This window comes from Phocoena sinus, chromosome 12 (genome assembly GCF_008692025.1).
Source record: "Phocoena sinus isolate mPhoSin1 chromosome 12, mPhoSin1.pri, whole genome shotgun sequence".
Classification (NCBI taxonomy): Eukaryota; Metazoa; Chordata; class Mammalia; order Artiodactyla; family Phocoenidae; genus Phocoena; species Phocoena sinus.
In genome coordinates, this window is record NC_045774.1 from 88,272,095 (window position 1) to 88,291,025 (window position 18,931).

Here is an 18,931-nt window from a genome sequence, read left to right on the forward strand (position 1 = left end):
CTTTTAAAACCATACTCCAGAATAATACAAATACAAGTGAGTATATTGATAGCTAGTCTTGTCCAATTTAATTCATTCCCACTTAAAAGGAAAATTAAAACATGATAGCCATAACTCATCACAATTTTAGGATATTTTGTTGCTTCCCTCTTTCTGCCATCCACATCCTAATTAGGAAAAGTGAACAAGATACCTTTCATAACTAAGTGGTATTTGGAATGATTTCTGGATCTCTGGTTAGTTCCTCAGGATAAAAGAAGCAAGGTAAGCATAGCTTCACAGGTTTCATCAGTGGAGTAGAAGAGTACAATACATTTAAATTTAAATCATACTTTAATAACAGCTCTAAAACTAGTCATATGACCAAAGCAACTGACTTAACTTTTTTGAATATATTTCCTCATTTATATCATAGTGGTAATAATTAATATCACACAAGAATTATGAAAATTGAATTAGAAAATAATACATTTGTGAAAATAATTAACCTAGTGGCTGGCACATTGTAGATCTTAAAAAAAATGCATGGTTATTCCTGACGGATGAAGGTATGATTTAATTCTCAAGGTGAGTTTGCAAAGCTGAGCCTCAAACAGCAGGAAAGGTGAATTACTGAAGTGTTTTACTGATGCTATTTTCATTGGACTGTGTCAATGTGGCCTTGGGTTCTTTTATGAAATTATACAGTGTACTTAATAAATTTAAAATAATGACTGTATGGTACAATTCATTTTATTATTAACTCAGCTTGTAACAACTTCATTTTAACAAGTATAATTTTTGGTCATAATTCTCTAGTGTGTACTTTAGAGAGACATATTATCATTTGATTTGATGCCCAATTCACTTGATAGCAGAAGTTTACTAAATGTGAGTTAAAAGACTGGAATATTTCTCATGAATTAATGAGAGTGAAGGCAAAGAAAGCCTGAACACCACTGTGTGTTCTTTAGCACCTTATTGATTGCAGCTAATGCACTGCAGTGGACTGGAATCCAGATTGATTTCCTGTCTGTCTCAGTCTTTAGATAGTGATGCCATTGGCTAGGAATGCCCGGGGCCCTCACCTGGTCTGCACTGCCTGTGGCAGCCCCCAAGGACATTTCCCCAAAGAGAACCAATGTTCTGGCTAGGGTGGCTCTTGTGGGTCTTATTATGACTGCAAGATGCACCTCAGCAGCAACCATCAGGGAACTTAAGAAAAGTCCTGATAATACTCACAGGGCATGGAGGGTAAAGGGCATCAGCACCGACAGCCCTGTGACAAGGGGGGAAGAGAGAAAGACACAGAGAGAGAGAGAGGAGAGCCTGGGGCTCTCTGCCTTACTGGGGTTGAGGGTGGGGTCACTCGTTACTGGTGAATTTAAACCCTAACAGTGAGAATCAGGGAACAGGAAGGGTAAGGTGTGAAGGTGGGGTCACTCAAGAGGCCAGTTACCTGGGTCACTCAGGGGTCTCTAAAAAGGGAGCTCCAGGGTACGTGAGGCCAGGCTTCTTGTCTAGGCCCGAGTAGGCATCACACAGCTGGCAATATGTTTATTCCAGGTGGATGTGTGACAATGGATGCTATGGCAATCCAAAGCTTGATATCAGGCACTTAGATTACACTCAAAAAGCCTGATTGCTTTATAAAAAAGGTAACTATGACAACTAACAAAGAAACAAACAAAACCTTATATTTGGCCCAGCTATGACCATACACTGTCCACTGTAATTCTTTACAATATGTCTAAAATTCCTGTGTCGTTGTTAACTCCTGAGAGCATATCATCAGTATAGAATGGCTCTACTAGACATTAGAAACCTCACTTGCCATTTTTTCTTCACATTTTAATAATACTTTCATTTATTCCAATAGTTTTCTAAAACCTATATTTTATTGTTAAATATCCATTTAGGCCAAAGATGATTTTACTCTTACATCTCCAAAAGGTAATATTAAGACCATTCAATGAAGATGTAGTTTATTCACATTCCCTCTAAACAAATAAAACTTCTACTTTGTAAAGAACACAAGTATGTCCATACTGTTCTCCATAGTGGTATGGAGGTTCCTTAATAAACTACAAATAGAACTACCATATGACCCAGAAATCCCACTACTGGGCATATACCCTGAGAAAACCAAAGTTCAAAAAGAGTCATGTACCAAAATGTTCATTGCAGCTCTATTTACAATAGCCCAGAGATGGAAACAACCTAACTGTCCATCATCAGAAGAATGGATAAAGAAGATGTGGCACATATATACAATGGAATATTACTCAGCCATAAAAAGAAATGAAATTGAGCTATTTGTAATGAGGTGGATGGACCTAGAGTCTGTCATACAGAGTGAAGTAAGTCAGAAAGAGAAAGACAAATACCGTATGCTAACACATATATATGGAATCTAAGAAAAAAAATGTCATGAAGAACCTAGGGGTAAGACAGGAATAAAGTCACAGACCTACTAGAGAATGGACTTGAGGATATGGGGAGGGGGGAGTGTAAGCTGTGACAAAGCGAGAGAGTGGAATGTACATATGTACACTACCAAACGTAAAATAGATAGCTAGTGGGAAGCAGCCCCATAGCACAGGGAGATCAGCTCGGTGCTTTGTGACCACCTAGAGGGGTGGGATAGGGAGGGTGGGAGGGAGGGAGACACAAGAGAGAAGAAATATGGGAACATATGTATACATATAACTAATTCACTGTTATAAAGCAGAAACTAACACATCATTGTAAAGCAATTATACTCCAATAAAGATGTAAAAATAAATAAATAAAATAAACTGATCCCAGGCTGAATGCAAACAAACAAACAAACAAACAAAAGGAACACAAGTATGCATGGACAAAATCAATGATTGAAAACATAATGTGATAATAAATGTTGTATGTAATTTAAACAAAGCATTATTATTTTGGACAGCCTGTTAATAGACTTCTGTGAAAATATTTAAATTGCAAGTTTTTTTTACTTACAGTGATGCATTTACAGTTGTATTCCAGGATTTACTGGAAAAAACTGTGAGAAAGTAATTGACCGCTACAGACTTTTCACCATCAACTGTCTGAATGAAGGATGGTGTTTCAATGTAATCGGAAGATTCAGAGTAAGTAATTTAGTTTGTGGCAAAGTAACTTAGCACCTCAAAATGCAACAGCTTTTGTCAGTCCCTATTTCAAATGCTTTTATTAATATAAGCCAGATAAATATATCATTTTCTGTATATTTAAATATGAGTTATATAAGGTTTAGTACTAGAGGTTTTTAACTTGTAAGAATTATGTTGGGAGGGCATTATTAAGTGTTCTAGTCAGTGTATTTATTATAAAATAAGTATATAACTAATTGAGTACTGGTTATATGTGTCTGTATATATAAAACCATAGTTACTAATGCCTTCAGCTCTTGAGCCAGGTGGGAAATACAATTTGTCTGGTAGTTATTAGGGCATAAAATATATTATTTGTGGGGATAGTTTTCGAAATGACTTTACAAAAACAGAGTGTGTATGTTACACATGGTAAGGCATATCCTACAACTCAGAAGTTCCATTTTTAGGTAGGTCTATTGGGTAAATAATTACGTTTGTACTGAAAGAGATGTGTACAAAAATTTTCACTCCAAATCTGAATCAACCTAAGGCCTATGGATAGGAAAATGAATCAATTTATCCTGGCACAGTCATACCATGAGATTATAAAGAATGATTAAAATAGTGAATATGTATTAATATTTATAAATATCAAAGTATAATGTTGAATTTTAAAATATTATTGAAAAATTATATATGTAAATTATGATAATGATTAATTAAAATTTTGAAATACAAGCAAATCCATATTTACTATGATTGCATAGTCTATAGCAGAAGAGTAAACATTTACATGAGGGTTATTTACACACACTGGCTTTACTAGAAAGACACACTTATAGGGATATAGGTTAGGGAGTGAAATGGGGCAGATGGGACTTCCAACATATCTGTAATGCTTTATTTTTTTTAATTAACTTTTAGCAAATAAGGATGGTAAGATCATGCTGTTCATTTTATTATTTTCTCTACTTTTCTGGGTTATAAAATATTTTAATAAAATATGTTGAAAAAATGTGAATCCAGCTTATGGAATGGACCATGGAAAAATATATATGTGTACTTTTGCAAACATCCTAAAATATAATAATGTTACTGTACAAGAATACATAGTATAAGAACATAACCTTTAGCACCTATAATACATTTGGCATTATAGTGTATCATAATGGTTATTACCTCATTTGATCTTCACATAAATCTCATTGCATTTTATAGAAAAATAAAATGTCTACTGAGCTTTTGAATATGACCTCAAGTTCACATATGTCGATGGGGATGAGGCATATTGGAAAGTACTCCGACTCCAGAACTCATACTTGCAAACACTACACATATCTATGTTCAATATAAGGGATGTATTACCATTTCTTCTTCCTTTACAATGTACCTACCCTTTCCTGAGTAGCAAAATGTCTAGTTGAAATGCCTCTCCCATTTTGGTTTTAATTTATTTTATATTATCCTGTTTATGTTTTGGTTTTGGTTCCTGTTTTGTTTCAGGATAGTCTCTGAGTATTTATCTTTGACATATATGTTTATGTTTTTCTTCCTCCACTGCCGATTTTCCCTGGGCGGTCTCACCTTTGATAGCGCCTCAACAATTACCTGTATGTTATTGACTCTAACTCCAATTTGAATTTTTCTTTTAAGAAATTTAACTGAACTTTTCATCACCTTGCAGACTCTGCTTTCTTTCTTTTTTTTTTTTTTGTTGGTAATTCTAATTTAAGTTTAATGACTTCCATTAGATAAAATATTAGCAAGAAAGGAATGCTATTGGCCTGGTTAGTTCTATTTTCTTGTAACTCATAGATTTTTAGTGAACAGCCATGAGATATGTATATCAAACCCCTTACAGCTATTTTTCCTATCTTTATATTTTATTTCTTTTACATATTTTATAATATTGATAAGAATTTCTAATAACAGGTGAAGAGAACTGTGCATACATTTGCCAATTTTAGGGGGAAAGCAATCAGACTTTCACTTGTACCCTTAGATATTTGGAGATAACCTCTATCAGATTGAAGACGTTCCCTTTGATTCCTAATTTACTGAGTCTGTATCATGAATGGTTGGTGAGGTTTGTCAATTGCTTATTCGGAATGTCTGAATGTAGTTAGAAGATCATATCATTTTTCTTTTGTAGTGTGTTAATATGGTGAAATATAGTAACTGATTTAGAATTCTGAGTAAATATTGCATCTTTAAGAAAACTTTTTCTTGGCCTTGAGACATTTTATTTATTTCTGTATTCAACTTATTACTAAAATACTTGTATTCATATATTAATAAAGAATGCTTAAATTTTAAATAATAAATAGTATAATAATATATAACTATTAAAATAATAAGACTGTACTTTTATTTTCTCATAGTATCTTTATCAGATTTTAGCATTAGGGTTAATGTAGCCTCATAGAAATGAGTGGAGGGCTTCCCTGGTGGGACAGTGGTTGAGAGTCCACCTGCTGATGCAGGGGACACGGGTTCCTGCCCCGGTCCGGGAAGATCCCACATGCTGCAGAGCGGCTGGGCCCGTGAGCCATGGCCACTGAGCCTGCGCATCTGGAGCCTGTGCTCCGCAACGGGGAATGCCACAACAGTGAGAGGCCCGCGTACCGAAAAAAAAAAAAAAAAAACAGTGAAGATTTGTTCCCTCCCCCTCTATTACTTGTAACATTTTGTGTATAATGAACTATTTCTTATTCAAATATTTGATGGATGTCACCACTGAAGCATCTGGCCTGGGAGTTTTCTTAGGGGGAGAGTTTGTGATTATAAGCTTAATTAATTTGACATAGGACTAGACAACTCAGATTTTTTTTCCTTCTTTTCCTTACCAGTCTAAAAAAGTAAGAAAATGAAATAAAATATAAAGACAGAAAAAATAGAAGTAAGAGGGTTTGATATACATATCTCATGACCGTTTATTAAAAATTTATAAATTAAAAAATATAAAATTAACCATTGAGTTTGTCTAAGAATAAATGATAAAATTATTAAGCTTCGAGGGAAAAAAAACAAGCAGAAAACAAAGGCTACTCCTCATGGCCTTTCACTGAGCAAAGGACACAAAAGCAATTGATTGGACAAGCTTAAAGCTTCTGCTCATCAAAACATAGAAAAATGGCAACCATACGCCAAGATTATCAAACTGAATTTTCATTAAAAATAAATATAATCCAGATGTTTATTGTTTACATGAGACAATCGAAATATAATGTCTTTACTGAAATAAAATGATGGGAAAAGATATATCAGTGTAATATCAGTAAAAGAAATTGGTGATGCTTATATTAATTTAATGTAAACTAGACTTTAAGGCATAAAATAAGAAATTTATGATGATTTTTAATAGCATAATTTCAATTCATGAAGAAAATACAAAAATTATAATGCTGTATATACTTAAAAATATCTTGTGTATATATATTAACATATGTATGAAAAATATATAGGGGAATATTGATGGACCTTAAGGAGACATGCAGAGTCTAGCTCTAGGCCAAAATCTTATGTGCCACCTTTCACCCTCAACCCTAGACAATTAGGAGGCATTGCCTGGGCAGGCCTCGTGGGGGAAGTGGCCCACATTGGACTGGGTGCCCAGCCAGTGCTCCACAGGTGCCTGGAAAGAGTTGCAGTTGACACTCAGCCACACCCCAACCCCCCTCAGCCCGGCTCACATGCATTTTATTCCCAGTCCAAGCCCGTTTCTTTGTGTGGTGCGAGGGCCTCAGCTGGGACAGTCCCAGGAGCCTCCAGGGAGACCTCCTCATGGAGGGGCCTTGGCTGAGAGTTCTTCTGCACACCAACTTATTACTTCTCCACCCCTAGCCCTGCTTTCTCTCTCCAAGTCCAAGAAAAGTCAAAAGACTTTTTTTCGGGATCCTTGGTGTCCTTTCCATACCACATGGAAGAATGAGACAGCGTTCTCACATGTGTACAGGGAAAATAGGACTTGATATCAACCCAATGCATGGCAATTTAGTAGAATGTACCCAAGGTTTTCAATCCATAATCATTCAAAATCTAGAAATACCTGAAGAAAACAAGATTACATCAAACATGTAGGAAATATTCACTATATTGTTACTTATTTTAGAATCAAATTAAGCAAATTAAGCAAAAAATAGCTAAACATTATAATGTACCCATATAATAGAACATACATCCAATTTAGTCTATACTTTTGAAGTGTATCATGATTTTTGGAAAATACTCAAATCAGAATGTTTAGTAAAAATTGGCTGTATTAGTCTAACTATAATTTAGTGTTATATATATATATATATATATATATATATATAATATTAACTGCTGCTCATAACAAAATAAGATGTTGTTTATGAACTTTCTGGGTTGTGGGAAAGGTCAACAGTCATGGCAGTTCTCCTCCTACCGCAGTCATCCTCCCAGAGTGCTCAGACATCTGAAGAGGTTGTATATCAGGCAGAATAACATTCAGGGGAGGGAGCGAGTCAGATGGTACAAGATGATGTAGCATCTGATGTTTTCCATCTCCATAATCATTTAGGACTTTATAAATTTTAATAAACATGAGATTTCCCTGGTATATTTGAATTACTTTTATGGAAACATGAAGTTTCTGAGGTCTGTGACCTGCAAGGTCCAGGGACAAATTAATACACATGGAGACAGAGAAACAGGGAACCAGAGAGAACTGTGGAGAATAGGGTTTGAGGATTCACAGAGAGGCTCCGAGTTAATCCCGGATGTAAGGGAAGACCAAGATTGATCGGAGTTTTGATGGCCAGTGGAGTCTGGATGATATTTGTATTATACAGATGTGTATATAGGCTAAAATGAAATAAACCAATAATTTGACAGTGGTTTACTCTAATTAATGAGATTAGACTAAAATTGTAATCAGAAAATTATGTCTTTTGATTACTCATTTAATTGAAGTAATATGAAGAATAAGGCATATCCTGTAATGACTTTAAGATTAGGAAGTTTATATTAAATGCAACAGGCTGGACAATATTAGGGGTAAAAGAGCCCATAGGTCAGAACCTTATTCATTCTAAGCCATGCTCTTCATCATGGGTTAAGTGTCTCTATTTTCAATTCAATTTCTTTCTAATTGAAGTGGCATAAAGATGGTAAACTTTCTCATTGAAATTGTAATGAAGAATTTCTAATCAAGAACTTTCACAATGTCAATTACATTCTCAATATTAATAATGTAAATGCCCTCATGATAAAACAATTGTTACTTTACAATTGATAGTCAGATTTCTAATAATCACTATGTATGAATAAATCATTGAAAACATTGAGTTCATAGCAAAAAAACTTACTGTAATTTTCATGTTTATAAAAATGAATAAATAACAGCCACTAAATTAAAAAATCTGATTGGTATTATGCACATCATAAAGTAAAAATATAGACACTATGCAATTATATACTATTTACACTGCCTCAGAACAATGACTCAGAATTTCTTTTCCTTAGACTTTCAGTAATTTACTAGTAAATTTTATTTTATTTTTAACAGTTAATACGCATAGTTAGAACCACAATTTCTGGTTTGTGTCTATCCAAATACTTTATAGCTTCCTGATGTTATGACAGAATTGTTGGTTGCTGCTTGTTATACCATTAAAGAAAATGCCCCAAAAAAAAAAAAAAAAAAAAAAAAGAAAATGCCCCAAGAGCTTTGTACACAGTCTTTTGTTTCTCTTCTTTTACAACTGGTTCAGGGATACAGATAGAAGGATGCAGTTTATGTTTTATCTCATCTTTGTGTAAGTCCTTATAAGGCTTCATTGGTGAACCAACAAAAAACAAATTTTAAAGCTCATTTAGTTTAACATCACCATCTATTTTATTTATCTCTTCTATTTCCCCTCTCTAGTTAAATCTTTTTTTTAACAATTAGTTTCCACAAGCGTGAGTTATGCAAACTCACACTGAAAAAAGTAAATCTCCAAATAGAATTCAATATGAGTACAAGTTGCATGTGTTGTCGAATTTAGAATTCTAAAATTTAGTTTCAACAACAGAAAGTCTAAACCGAATCTCTCTTTCTCTCTCCCTCTCTGGCTCTCTCTCTGACTCTCTCTTCTCTGCCTGCCTGTGTCTGTGTCTGTCTGTCTGTCTCTCTCTCATACACACACACACACACACACACACACACAGATGAATTCGAAGGCTCACATAGTTAGACTTTCCAGGCCTAGATTAGGTAAGTGTTTAACCAGAGGCTTAATTAATCCTATTTCTTCTAGTTCCCTCTAAAACACCAATAGTGGCCTCTTTGAATTTCCTAGAACCCAGGTGTGCTCTTGCCTCAGGGCTTTTGAACTGAATATTTTGACCCAAATGTCTGATTTGTGGGATTCTCCATTCTGTTAGGCCTTTTCTCAAATGTTTACCCTCAATGAGTCCTTCCCTAGATGCCCAATCTAATATGTTGAAGATTTCCAGGCCCATACATGGAGATTTCCAGGCCCATCCTTTTTCTATGGTGCTTCTTAATAGCTGTTGCCAACCAGCTTCCCAGATAACAATAGAGTTCTTCACGTCTCTCTTTTATTATCTGTCAGACTAGAGTAAGTTGAACTGTAAGCTCTATGAAGGTAGATCTTATTTCTTTACATATGACTAACCTTCTTCCAGAAAAGGCAGCAAAACTTCAGCAAAGGCAAGTCAGGCCAAATGGAGTGGATGGGAACCTTGAAACGTCTCTTCTATGAAGGAAAAGCCCAGATTCCATAAACTAACAGGAGACCTTTCTCTTAATAATGCAGTAGTCAAAGCCAGTCCAACATGGGGTTGGGAGAGAGATGCATTTGGTGAAAGGTGGGAAGAATTATGTGATAAATAAAACAACTCCCAATAATTTGTATGTAAAATATCTTAAAAGTCAATTAATCAAAGAAAGAGGTGTTAGATAAGCCAAGTATGATATGAACACTCAAAATGAGTTAACACACATACAAAACATGACAAAATCTAAAATTCACACTGTGATCTGCTACAAACTCCAAAATGACCAGAAAAGCTGACACCATTTCCTATTGGCCCAAGAATCACATTCCAAGCTTCCAACCAGATGAACACACCAATATTTTCATTCCTTATCAGTCCTCAGAGATACTCTCTTCAGGTTTAGGGACTGGATTAGTAGTTGTCATCATTTGAACCAAGACATCCAGATATCTGTGGAAAAGAGTAGTTAAGGGCAAAAACAAGAGATTCCCAGAGGAACCAAGTGTAATTTTGCCCACTAGGAGATACTCAGCAACATCTAGGAACATTTTTGCTTGTCATAAATAGGGGTTGTGTCTTCTACTGATGTCTGGTGTAGAGGCCAGGTTTGCTGCTAAGCATTCTACAATGCACAAGAGAGTCCTCTGCAACAAAGAAATAACAGATCTAAAATATCTATTTTAAAGGAATATATATATATATATATATATATATGTATATTCCTTTCCATTATGGTTTATCATAGGATATTGGATATAGTTCCCTGTGCTATACAGTAGGACCTTGTTGTTTATCCATTCTATATATAATAGTTTGCATCCACTAACCCCAAACCTCAATCCAACCCTCCCCCACCCCCTCCCCTTGGCAACCACAAGTCTGTTCTCTATATCTGTTTCTGTTTCATAGATAAGTTCATTTGTGTCATATTTTAGATTCCACATATAAATGATATCATATGGTATTTTTCTTTTTCTGACTTACTTCACTTAGTATGATAATCTTGAGGTTAGACAGATTTTTCCATGGCTTCTGAGTGTCCTTCATTAATTGTATAATTATTCCTGCTCTTGTTCAGATTCTTGCCAGGGAAGTTGGCTCCTGCCTAAAACAGTTTTTGACAGAGAATAACATCCTCACACTAGGTTTTAGTTTTAAAGTACTTTTCATCAGTGTAGTTACTTCTTTATTCTAGTTCTTCAGTATATTTTAATCATTTGAATCACTGTCATTTTAAATAAGTAAATAAAAACTATATGCTTTGACTTGAAAGAAATTTTTCAAAGAGCACAAGAAAGAAATCTTTCCTAGGTTTCATCTTTAAGCAATTTTGAAATGGTTTTATTGCCCTAAGGTTGTTAGTTACAGAAAGCGTTAGAAACTTTTTGATGATTAGACTCCCATAGTATTATCTGGGTCCTCTTGACTTTGCTTTCCTAGGCAGCAAGCAGTAATAAAGCAACAAAAGTTTCCAACTTAAAAGGATTAATAGAAATTAAAGTTACCACACAGCTTTTATTATTTGTCAAGAACTTTGTGTACAGGAAATTTACAGGTGTCTTAATAGTAGTTCTAGGACAAAAATAGAAATACTCAGGAATTAGTGTTTATGTCCATGTCACATCTACATGCAGTTGTAAATTAATTGGTTTACAATGAGTAGTACTTTGTAATTCCACATTTTTTTGTTCATTAATTATAATAATTAACACTAACTATATAGTAGGAAAAAATTTAAGCGATGAATATATTCAAAAACTTCTCTCACACTTTTAAAATTTGACTTGATTTATTTCATACCCTTATCCATTTATAAGAGCAAGAATGGAGAAATTATAAGCATATATTTTGTCACTTCTCTTGTTTATTTTCAGCAGAATTTTTATATCAAGTGAAAAAGTAAATTAAAATACCTTTAGAAGAAGTGACAGCTTAATTCATCTATATTAGTGCAATTTCTGTGAATGGTTGAAATTCTCATATTTAAAAGAAACAAATGTAAATACTTTAAATGTCTCAGATAAACTAAAGATGTCAATATGTCTTCATTAATAATGAAACAGCAAAACGAATAGAAAAAAATCATGCTTGAAGACATCTTTACAATTTAAAAGTCACCGCTTAAAAATTAAGGAGAAATAACTGGTGAAACTACTTTTTAAAGTGCAGTTGTTTACATGAATCTCATTCGTATCATGTTTTGGAACTTTAGGATGGTTACTTTCCTCCCTAAATGCTCATGATCAGGAGTTAGTGCCATAATATCTGTAAACAGGTGCATCAGAAGCAGATGTTAAATAAGCCGAAGGCATAACTTTCATAAACAGTTCTGGGAATCCAGCATATGGTTGGCTGAATAAAGGCACCCCAAATAAGCCCTTGTGTAATCCCAAGAACAGACAAATGTTATCTTATATGGAAAGAGAGACTTTGAAGATGTGATTGAGACAAGGATCTTGATATGAGGAAAGTATTCTAGATTATCCAGATGGGCCTGATTTAATCACAAAGATTCTTATAAGAGAGCTACAGAAGGAGTAAGGGACAGAGAAAGTGACGCGATGACAGATACAGAAATTTGAGTGATGTTCTTTGAAGATGGAGGAAGAGTCCACAGGCCAAGGAATATAGGTGGCCACTAGAGGCTGAAAAAGTCATGGAAACAGAGTCTCCCCTTCTTGCTGAAACTCGACCTCTGTTCACCGGTGTCAAGTAGAAATGTAGAGACAGAGTTTTGGGTGAAGTAGAAAACAGCAGTTTTATTGCTTTGCCAGGCAAAGGGGGCCACAGTGGGCTAATGCCCTCAAAACTCTGTACCCCACCCTGGAGGGGGTAGTGAGGAGTCTTACAGTGTTCAAGGAGCAGGGCATGGTCAGCTCGTGGACGTTCCTCTGATTGGCTTGTGGTGAGGTAATCGGGAGTCGGCATCATCAACCTTCTGGTTCCAATCAGTCTGGGGTCTACATGCTTGTGGGCAGCAGACAGTTAACTTCTTCCACCTGGTGAGTGTTTAAGTAACTGCAGAATAGGTCAAAGGACATGGCTCAGAATATTATCTATAGTCCTTGAGGAAGAACTAAAGGTCCTTGACTTTGTTTAATGGCTAAACTATTATTTTGTCTTGCTTGACTGTTTTCCTTTCTTTCTGCGTTATCTCAGTTCCCTGATTAAATTTATTTTTTGACTAAAGATTTTCTACAGACAAAAGGCAGGTGGAGGACACGGGTTGGGGTCTATTCTGGGAAGGCCTCATAGGGTCCTGGTCGGTTACACTCTCAGAGCCCTCCTTGGCTTGATCCCTGTAGGACAGATTTCAGATATCTGACTTCCAGAAATATAAAGGAGTAAATATTTTAAACTACTAAGGTTATAGTAATTTACTACAGCAGCAACAGGAGATAAATACACAGAGATTTCAAGAAAATTTATTTTTAACACACAAATAAATATGCTAACTGAAAATGATTAGAGAAGCTCTCTGAGTCATAGTCACTCAAAGTTCAGGTTTATTAATTAGTGTCCACCAATGATGAAGAAAGATTGTTTTCTCAGAGTGCAGAGAGAGAAAGGGAGAAAGACAGATCCACATATACTTAAGCATATTTAAGTAGACTAAAATATATGAAGTATTTTTCCTATCTCCTTTCCTCAGCTCTTCGTAATCTTTTCTGACCTAAACCTGTGATTGGGCAGGAAAGGGAGTAAGAATTGAAGGCAGACGGATGACCACTATAGAAATGTTGTAGGTAAGAATAGGTGTGACAGTATTTTGTTGGTTCTTCCCATTGTATTTTGAATAGGTTTACTATTAGCAAATCTGGGTCAGTCTCTAATTATTCTTGCATCTGTTATGAGAACCAATAAAGGAATTTACTTCACTGATTCTTTGTCAATAACCAAATTTCCTCAACCAGGTAGTAACCTGAATCCTAACTTGTTTTATCTTTCTAGCTGCCCTTCACAAAGTTAGTATGTCTTTTTGCAAGCAGTTTGTCTCAACTCACAAAAATTCCTCTGATAATATGCTGATGACTGGAACTCTTAAAATCGGGTGCAAATTTTAATTACATAACTGTACCCAAAAGGCATGATATCACCTAGTTAAATTTTCATGCAAAGAAAATTAAAATTGCTCATTCCATTTGAACTGTGCATCAGGAAATATAAAATAAATTTGTTTTAAAAAATTAGGTGCCTCCCTTCTTCTTACTCCACAGCATTCTAATAGGCTAATCATGTGCTTTTAATACACATTTTCTGTCTCTTCAGTAATGATGTTAAGAGCTCACTGGTGTCACCCAGGATGAATGAGCTAAACTTTAAATGACCCTAGTTGACCCAGAGGAGCACATTGTCCTTGAATTTCCTCATTAAATCTCCTGATATAAAACGTAGATAAAAGAAACACCTGAAGGAAATGTAAAGTTATCTAGAATCACCCACAAAGAGAAGGTTGCCATGTTGAATTTTGGGATTTTTAATATGGTTCAACTTGGTCTCCTTCATTATGGCCAAGAGTTAAAAACATCTTAAAACAAAAACAAAAACAAAAAAACATATCTTAAACTCATGTTCAGCAGTAAAGTGAGCTATTTCAACTCATGCCAAATTGTCATAGTTTAACGTTTTATTCATTTTGTATTTCAGTATTATTAATCTAGCACACCTATAATTATTTTCTACTTAATGATTAATCAAATACATAGATTGATTTTTAAATATTTCTCGTGTAATAAGCATTTCTAATCATTTAAAAAATTATTTATAAACAAAATCATTTAACCAGATTTCTAAGGATAGAAGTTTTGCTTTTGAAAGACTGCCTCAATATGTCTGAAACAAAATAAGTAAAAACATTTAGTAGATTATGTTTTGAGTCAAAGTCTGAGGAAATCCTATGCTACTACCATAGCATTAATTAGAAGGAATACCCAACCATTGCAGAGGTGTAGCAGAGGTGTATATAGACAAAATCAGTATTCATATAAGAAATCATTTAAAAACTTGACTTATAAAGTAAATTTTAAAAATTAAGAGTTAATTTGGGAAAACAAGTTTAACATCTAAGTTTCTGGATGCAAAAATTGAAATCAGTAAGGTAAAGACTGAGTATTCATATATATTACTGGTCTTTTAGGGAAATATATTCAGTTAGATATACACTTCTACAGATCGAAAAGATATTTGACACAAATACTACATTTACATATTTATGTAAATAGCAAAGTGCAGCCACAGATGAGTTGAAATAATAAAAAATGCTTAAAAACTTGATTTTGTATTAAAGCAGATGAATGATTAAATATTAACTAAGTTTTCAACTACTTAAGCAAGTAAAAAATGATATTTGAGTCACTCTCAGCTTGTTAAGTATGTACTCTCCCTGGGATGGCAATCTTATCAGAAATGTTTGACTTTGCAATGAAAAACAGTGTCAGTTAGAAAACTGAAAATGCTGTGGAAACAAAGGATATGTTTTTAAAGGAGTTGACAGATTGTTCTTTCTCCGGAAGAGGTGAAATTTAACTACAGCTAAAGTAAAAGCATAGAGTAAATATGTTACCTTGAAAAAGAAAACTGAAGCTATTTAATAAATTAATTGTTTTATTTAATGTATACCACTATTGCAAGAAGTTTACACTGGAAAGTTTAATAAGGATGTTGGATTTCTACACTCATTTATTAGGTCACAAATAAGACAAATGAATGTTACCTAGTCTAAGGGAAAAAAAAATAAATGAAGATATCCACTGAAAAAGGGGAAAGAGGTGTTTTTTATTTGTTTGTTTTTTGTTTTTTTAAGATGTTGGGGGTAGGAGTTTATTAATTAATTTATTTATTTTTCCTGCGTTGGGTCTTCGTTTCTGTGCGAGGGCTTTCTCTAGTTGTGGCAAGCTGGGGCCACTCTTCATCGCGGTGTACAGACCTCTCACTATCACAGCCTCTCTTGTTGCGGAGCACAGGCTACAGATGCGCAGGCTCAGTAGTTGTGGCTCACGGGCCTAGTTGCTCCGCGGCAGGTGGGATCCTCCCAGACCAGGGCTTGAACCCGTGTCCCCTGCGTCTCAACCACTGCGCCACCAGGGAAGCCCAAGAGTTTTAAGATTATTGTAAATGGTAAAGGTAATTATTTCTCCTCTCTCTAAGACTATCAAATAGATTTCTGAAATTGAATGATATTTGACATTCAAAGACACAAAATGTATGAGACACAACCACTGTGTTTAGTATCCTGGCAAAGACATTTTTAGACTGGCAGCTGGAAGCTGATTTAGATTGAAGACAGTCAGACCTATTTGATACTTTTTTGAGACTGATTGATTCACTGTTTGGATATTAGAGAATGATTCTATTCTCTGAAGACTTTCCATGCCTTTTCTAATTTTCTTCATTTAATTTAAAGCAATGGTAGGGGTTTAGTAATGGACACTGTATTTAAGCGATTTATCAGAAGGATAAATGCATTAGAGTACAGGGTAGCCTTGGGCAGTCGGGCAATATTACCCTTTATCCATACTCATTTATAATACTGATATGGAATTTTTTTTTTTTTTTTTTTTTTTGTGGTACGTGGGCCTCTCACTGTTGTGGCCTCTCCCGCTGCGGAGCACAGGCTCCGGACATGCAGGCTCAGTGGCCATGGCTCAAGGGCCTAGTCGCTCCGTGGCGGCATGTGAGATGTTCCCAGACCGGGGCACGAACCCGTGACCCCTGCATCGGCAGGCAGACTCTCAACAGCTGCACCACCAGGGAAGCTCTGATATGGAATAATTTTAATAAAATTTATACATTTAAGAAGGGGAAGGAAATGTCTCCTACTAAGTAAACATCTGTAAAGTGAAATTTTATTATATATTTGCACATATGTTTATATTAAATTTATATTTATATACTTAATAAATATATATTTATGTAATTTATTTATACAATATGTACTATATACTATTTATAAGTTAAAATTTTCTTCACTCCCAAACAGTAAAATATGTGTAAGCATACTTTCTCATGGCTTTATTGACTTATAATTGACATATAACATTGTGCAGGTTTAACATGTACAGCATAATGACCTGATACACGTATATACAGGCATACTTCAGAGCTATTATGGGTTTGTTTCCAGACCACTGCCATAAAACTGAATATTGCAATAAAACAAGTCACACAAATTTTTGGTTTTTCAGTACATATAAAAGTTATGTTGATGCTATAATGAAGTCAGTTAATTGTGCAATAGTGTTATTTCTAAAAAAACAATGTATATACCTTAATTATAAAATTCTTTGTTGCTAAAAAAATGGTAACCGTCATCTGGCCCTTCAGTGAGATATAATCTTTTTGCAATAGTAACATCAAAGATCACGAATCTGAGTTCACAATAACGAATATAATAATGATGAAAAAGTTAAAAATGTGAGAATTACCAAAATGTGACACAAAGATATGAAGTATGTGAAGCATGTGAATGCTGTTGGAAAAATGGCACTAATAAACTTGATCAATGCAGGGTTGCCACAAACCCTCAATTTGTGAAAAACATGTATCTGTAAAAACATAGTAAAGTGAAATAAAACAAGGAATACCTGCATTGTGAAATAATTTCCATGATAAGTTAGTTAATACATCCATCAACTCACATATTCACAATTCCTGTGTGGTAAGAACTTTGAAGACCAACTCACTTAGCAACTTTCAATGCACAATAGAATATTGGTAACTATAGCCACCATAGAGCGCATTACATAATTACATCTCCAGAACATAGTCATCTTATAACTTGAAGTTTGTGCATCTTGACCACCTTCACGCATTTTCCTCTCCTCTCCCAACCAGGCAATCACCATTCACCTCTGTATCTCTGAGTACCCTGTTGATTTTTTTTCATTTATATTCCACATATAAGTGAGCTCATACAGTATTTATCATTCCCTGTCTGATTTATTTGACTTAGAAAAATGTCTTCAAATTTCACCCACGTTGGTGCATATAGCAGAATTTCCTTCTTTTTAATGGTTGAATAATATATATGTATTGTTATATTAATATATATTAGAAACTATATTATATAATTTATTATTAATATAAAATTATAAAAATAACACTAGTTAATATAATAATTATATAATTAATCAATTAATATATTATTAATAACACTATACATAAATTATCAATATTACACTATATATTGTATATCATATATTAAATATAATTATTTACACTATATTATATTTTAATATATTACATTATAAAATATTATAACAATATATATCATGGCATATATGATAATATATATAATTATGTATAATTATATATAATTATTTACATATTATATATAATATATAATTATATGATACATGATATTTAATATGTAATTATATAATACATCATATATATTACATATATTGTATGGCTTATATAATATTGTATTATATCATTAATAATAATTTATATGATATTTATAATATTTATCATATAATATATTTTATATGATAATTAATACAATAATATAACATAGTATGATAATATATACTATTAAATATATGTATATGTGTATAATAAATTAATATATTTTTATGTGTATAATATATTACACATTATATAATATATATTGCATAATATAATATATATTATAATATTAATATAAAATGATGTGATATATAATAACATCTATGATATGTATATGTGATATATATGGTATATATAGTATATGTTATAAATAATATAATATGATATATATTAATATAATCATAGTATATATAATAATATATTATGTAGAATTTTATATTATTTATAATTACATTATATATATTATATATTGATATATTATATTATATATTATACTATAATTATATGTTATTATGCATTATAGTTGTATATTATAATATAAAATAATATCAGATATATAATTACATAAGAGATGTATTATATCACATATAAAATATAATATCCTATATAAATAATAGTATTAATATGAATTATTAATTTTATATAATTGTTTATATATATCTTCTATTATATAATATATACTATATCAATGATATATATATAACTTATATAAGTATAATTATATATAGTATATATTATATATAGATTAATTA

At 33.3% G+C, this 18,931-nt stretch overlaps 1 protein-coding gene across 1 annotated transcript in view; it reads left to right on the forward strand.

The window, feature by feature from the left end:
* EYS (eyes shut homolog) overlaps positions 1–18,931 on the forward strand; it is a 1,696,347-nt gene that overhangs the window by 99,956 nt on the left and 1,577,460 nt on the right. The window contains 1 exon segment of the mRNA XM_032651890.1: positions 2,987–3,101. Within this exon segment, the coding sequence (XP_032507781.1) occupies positions 2,987–3,101 (115 nt within the window).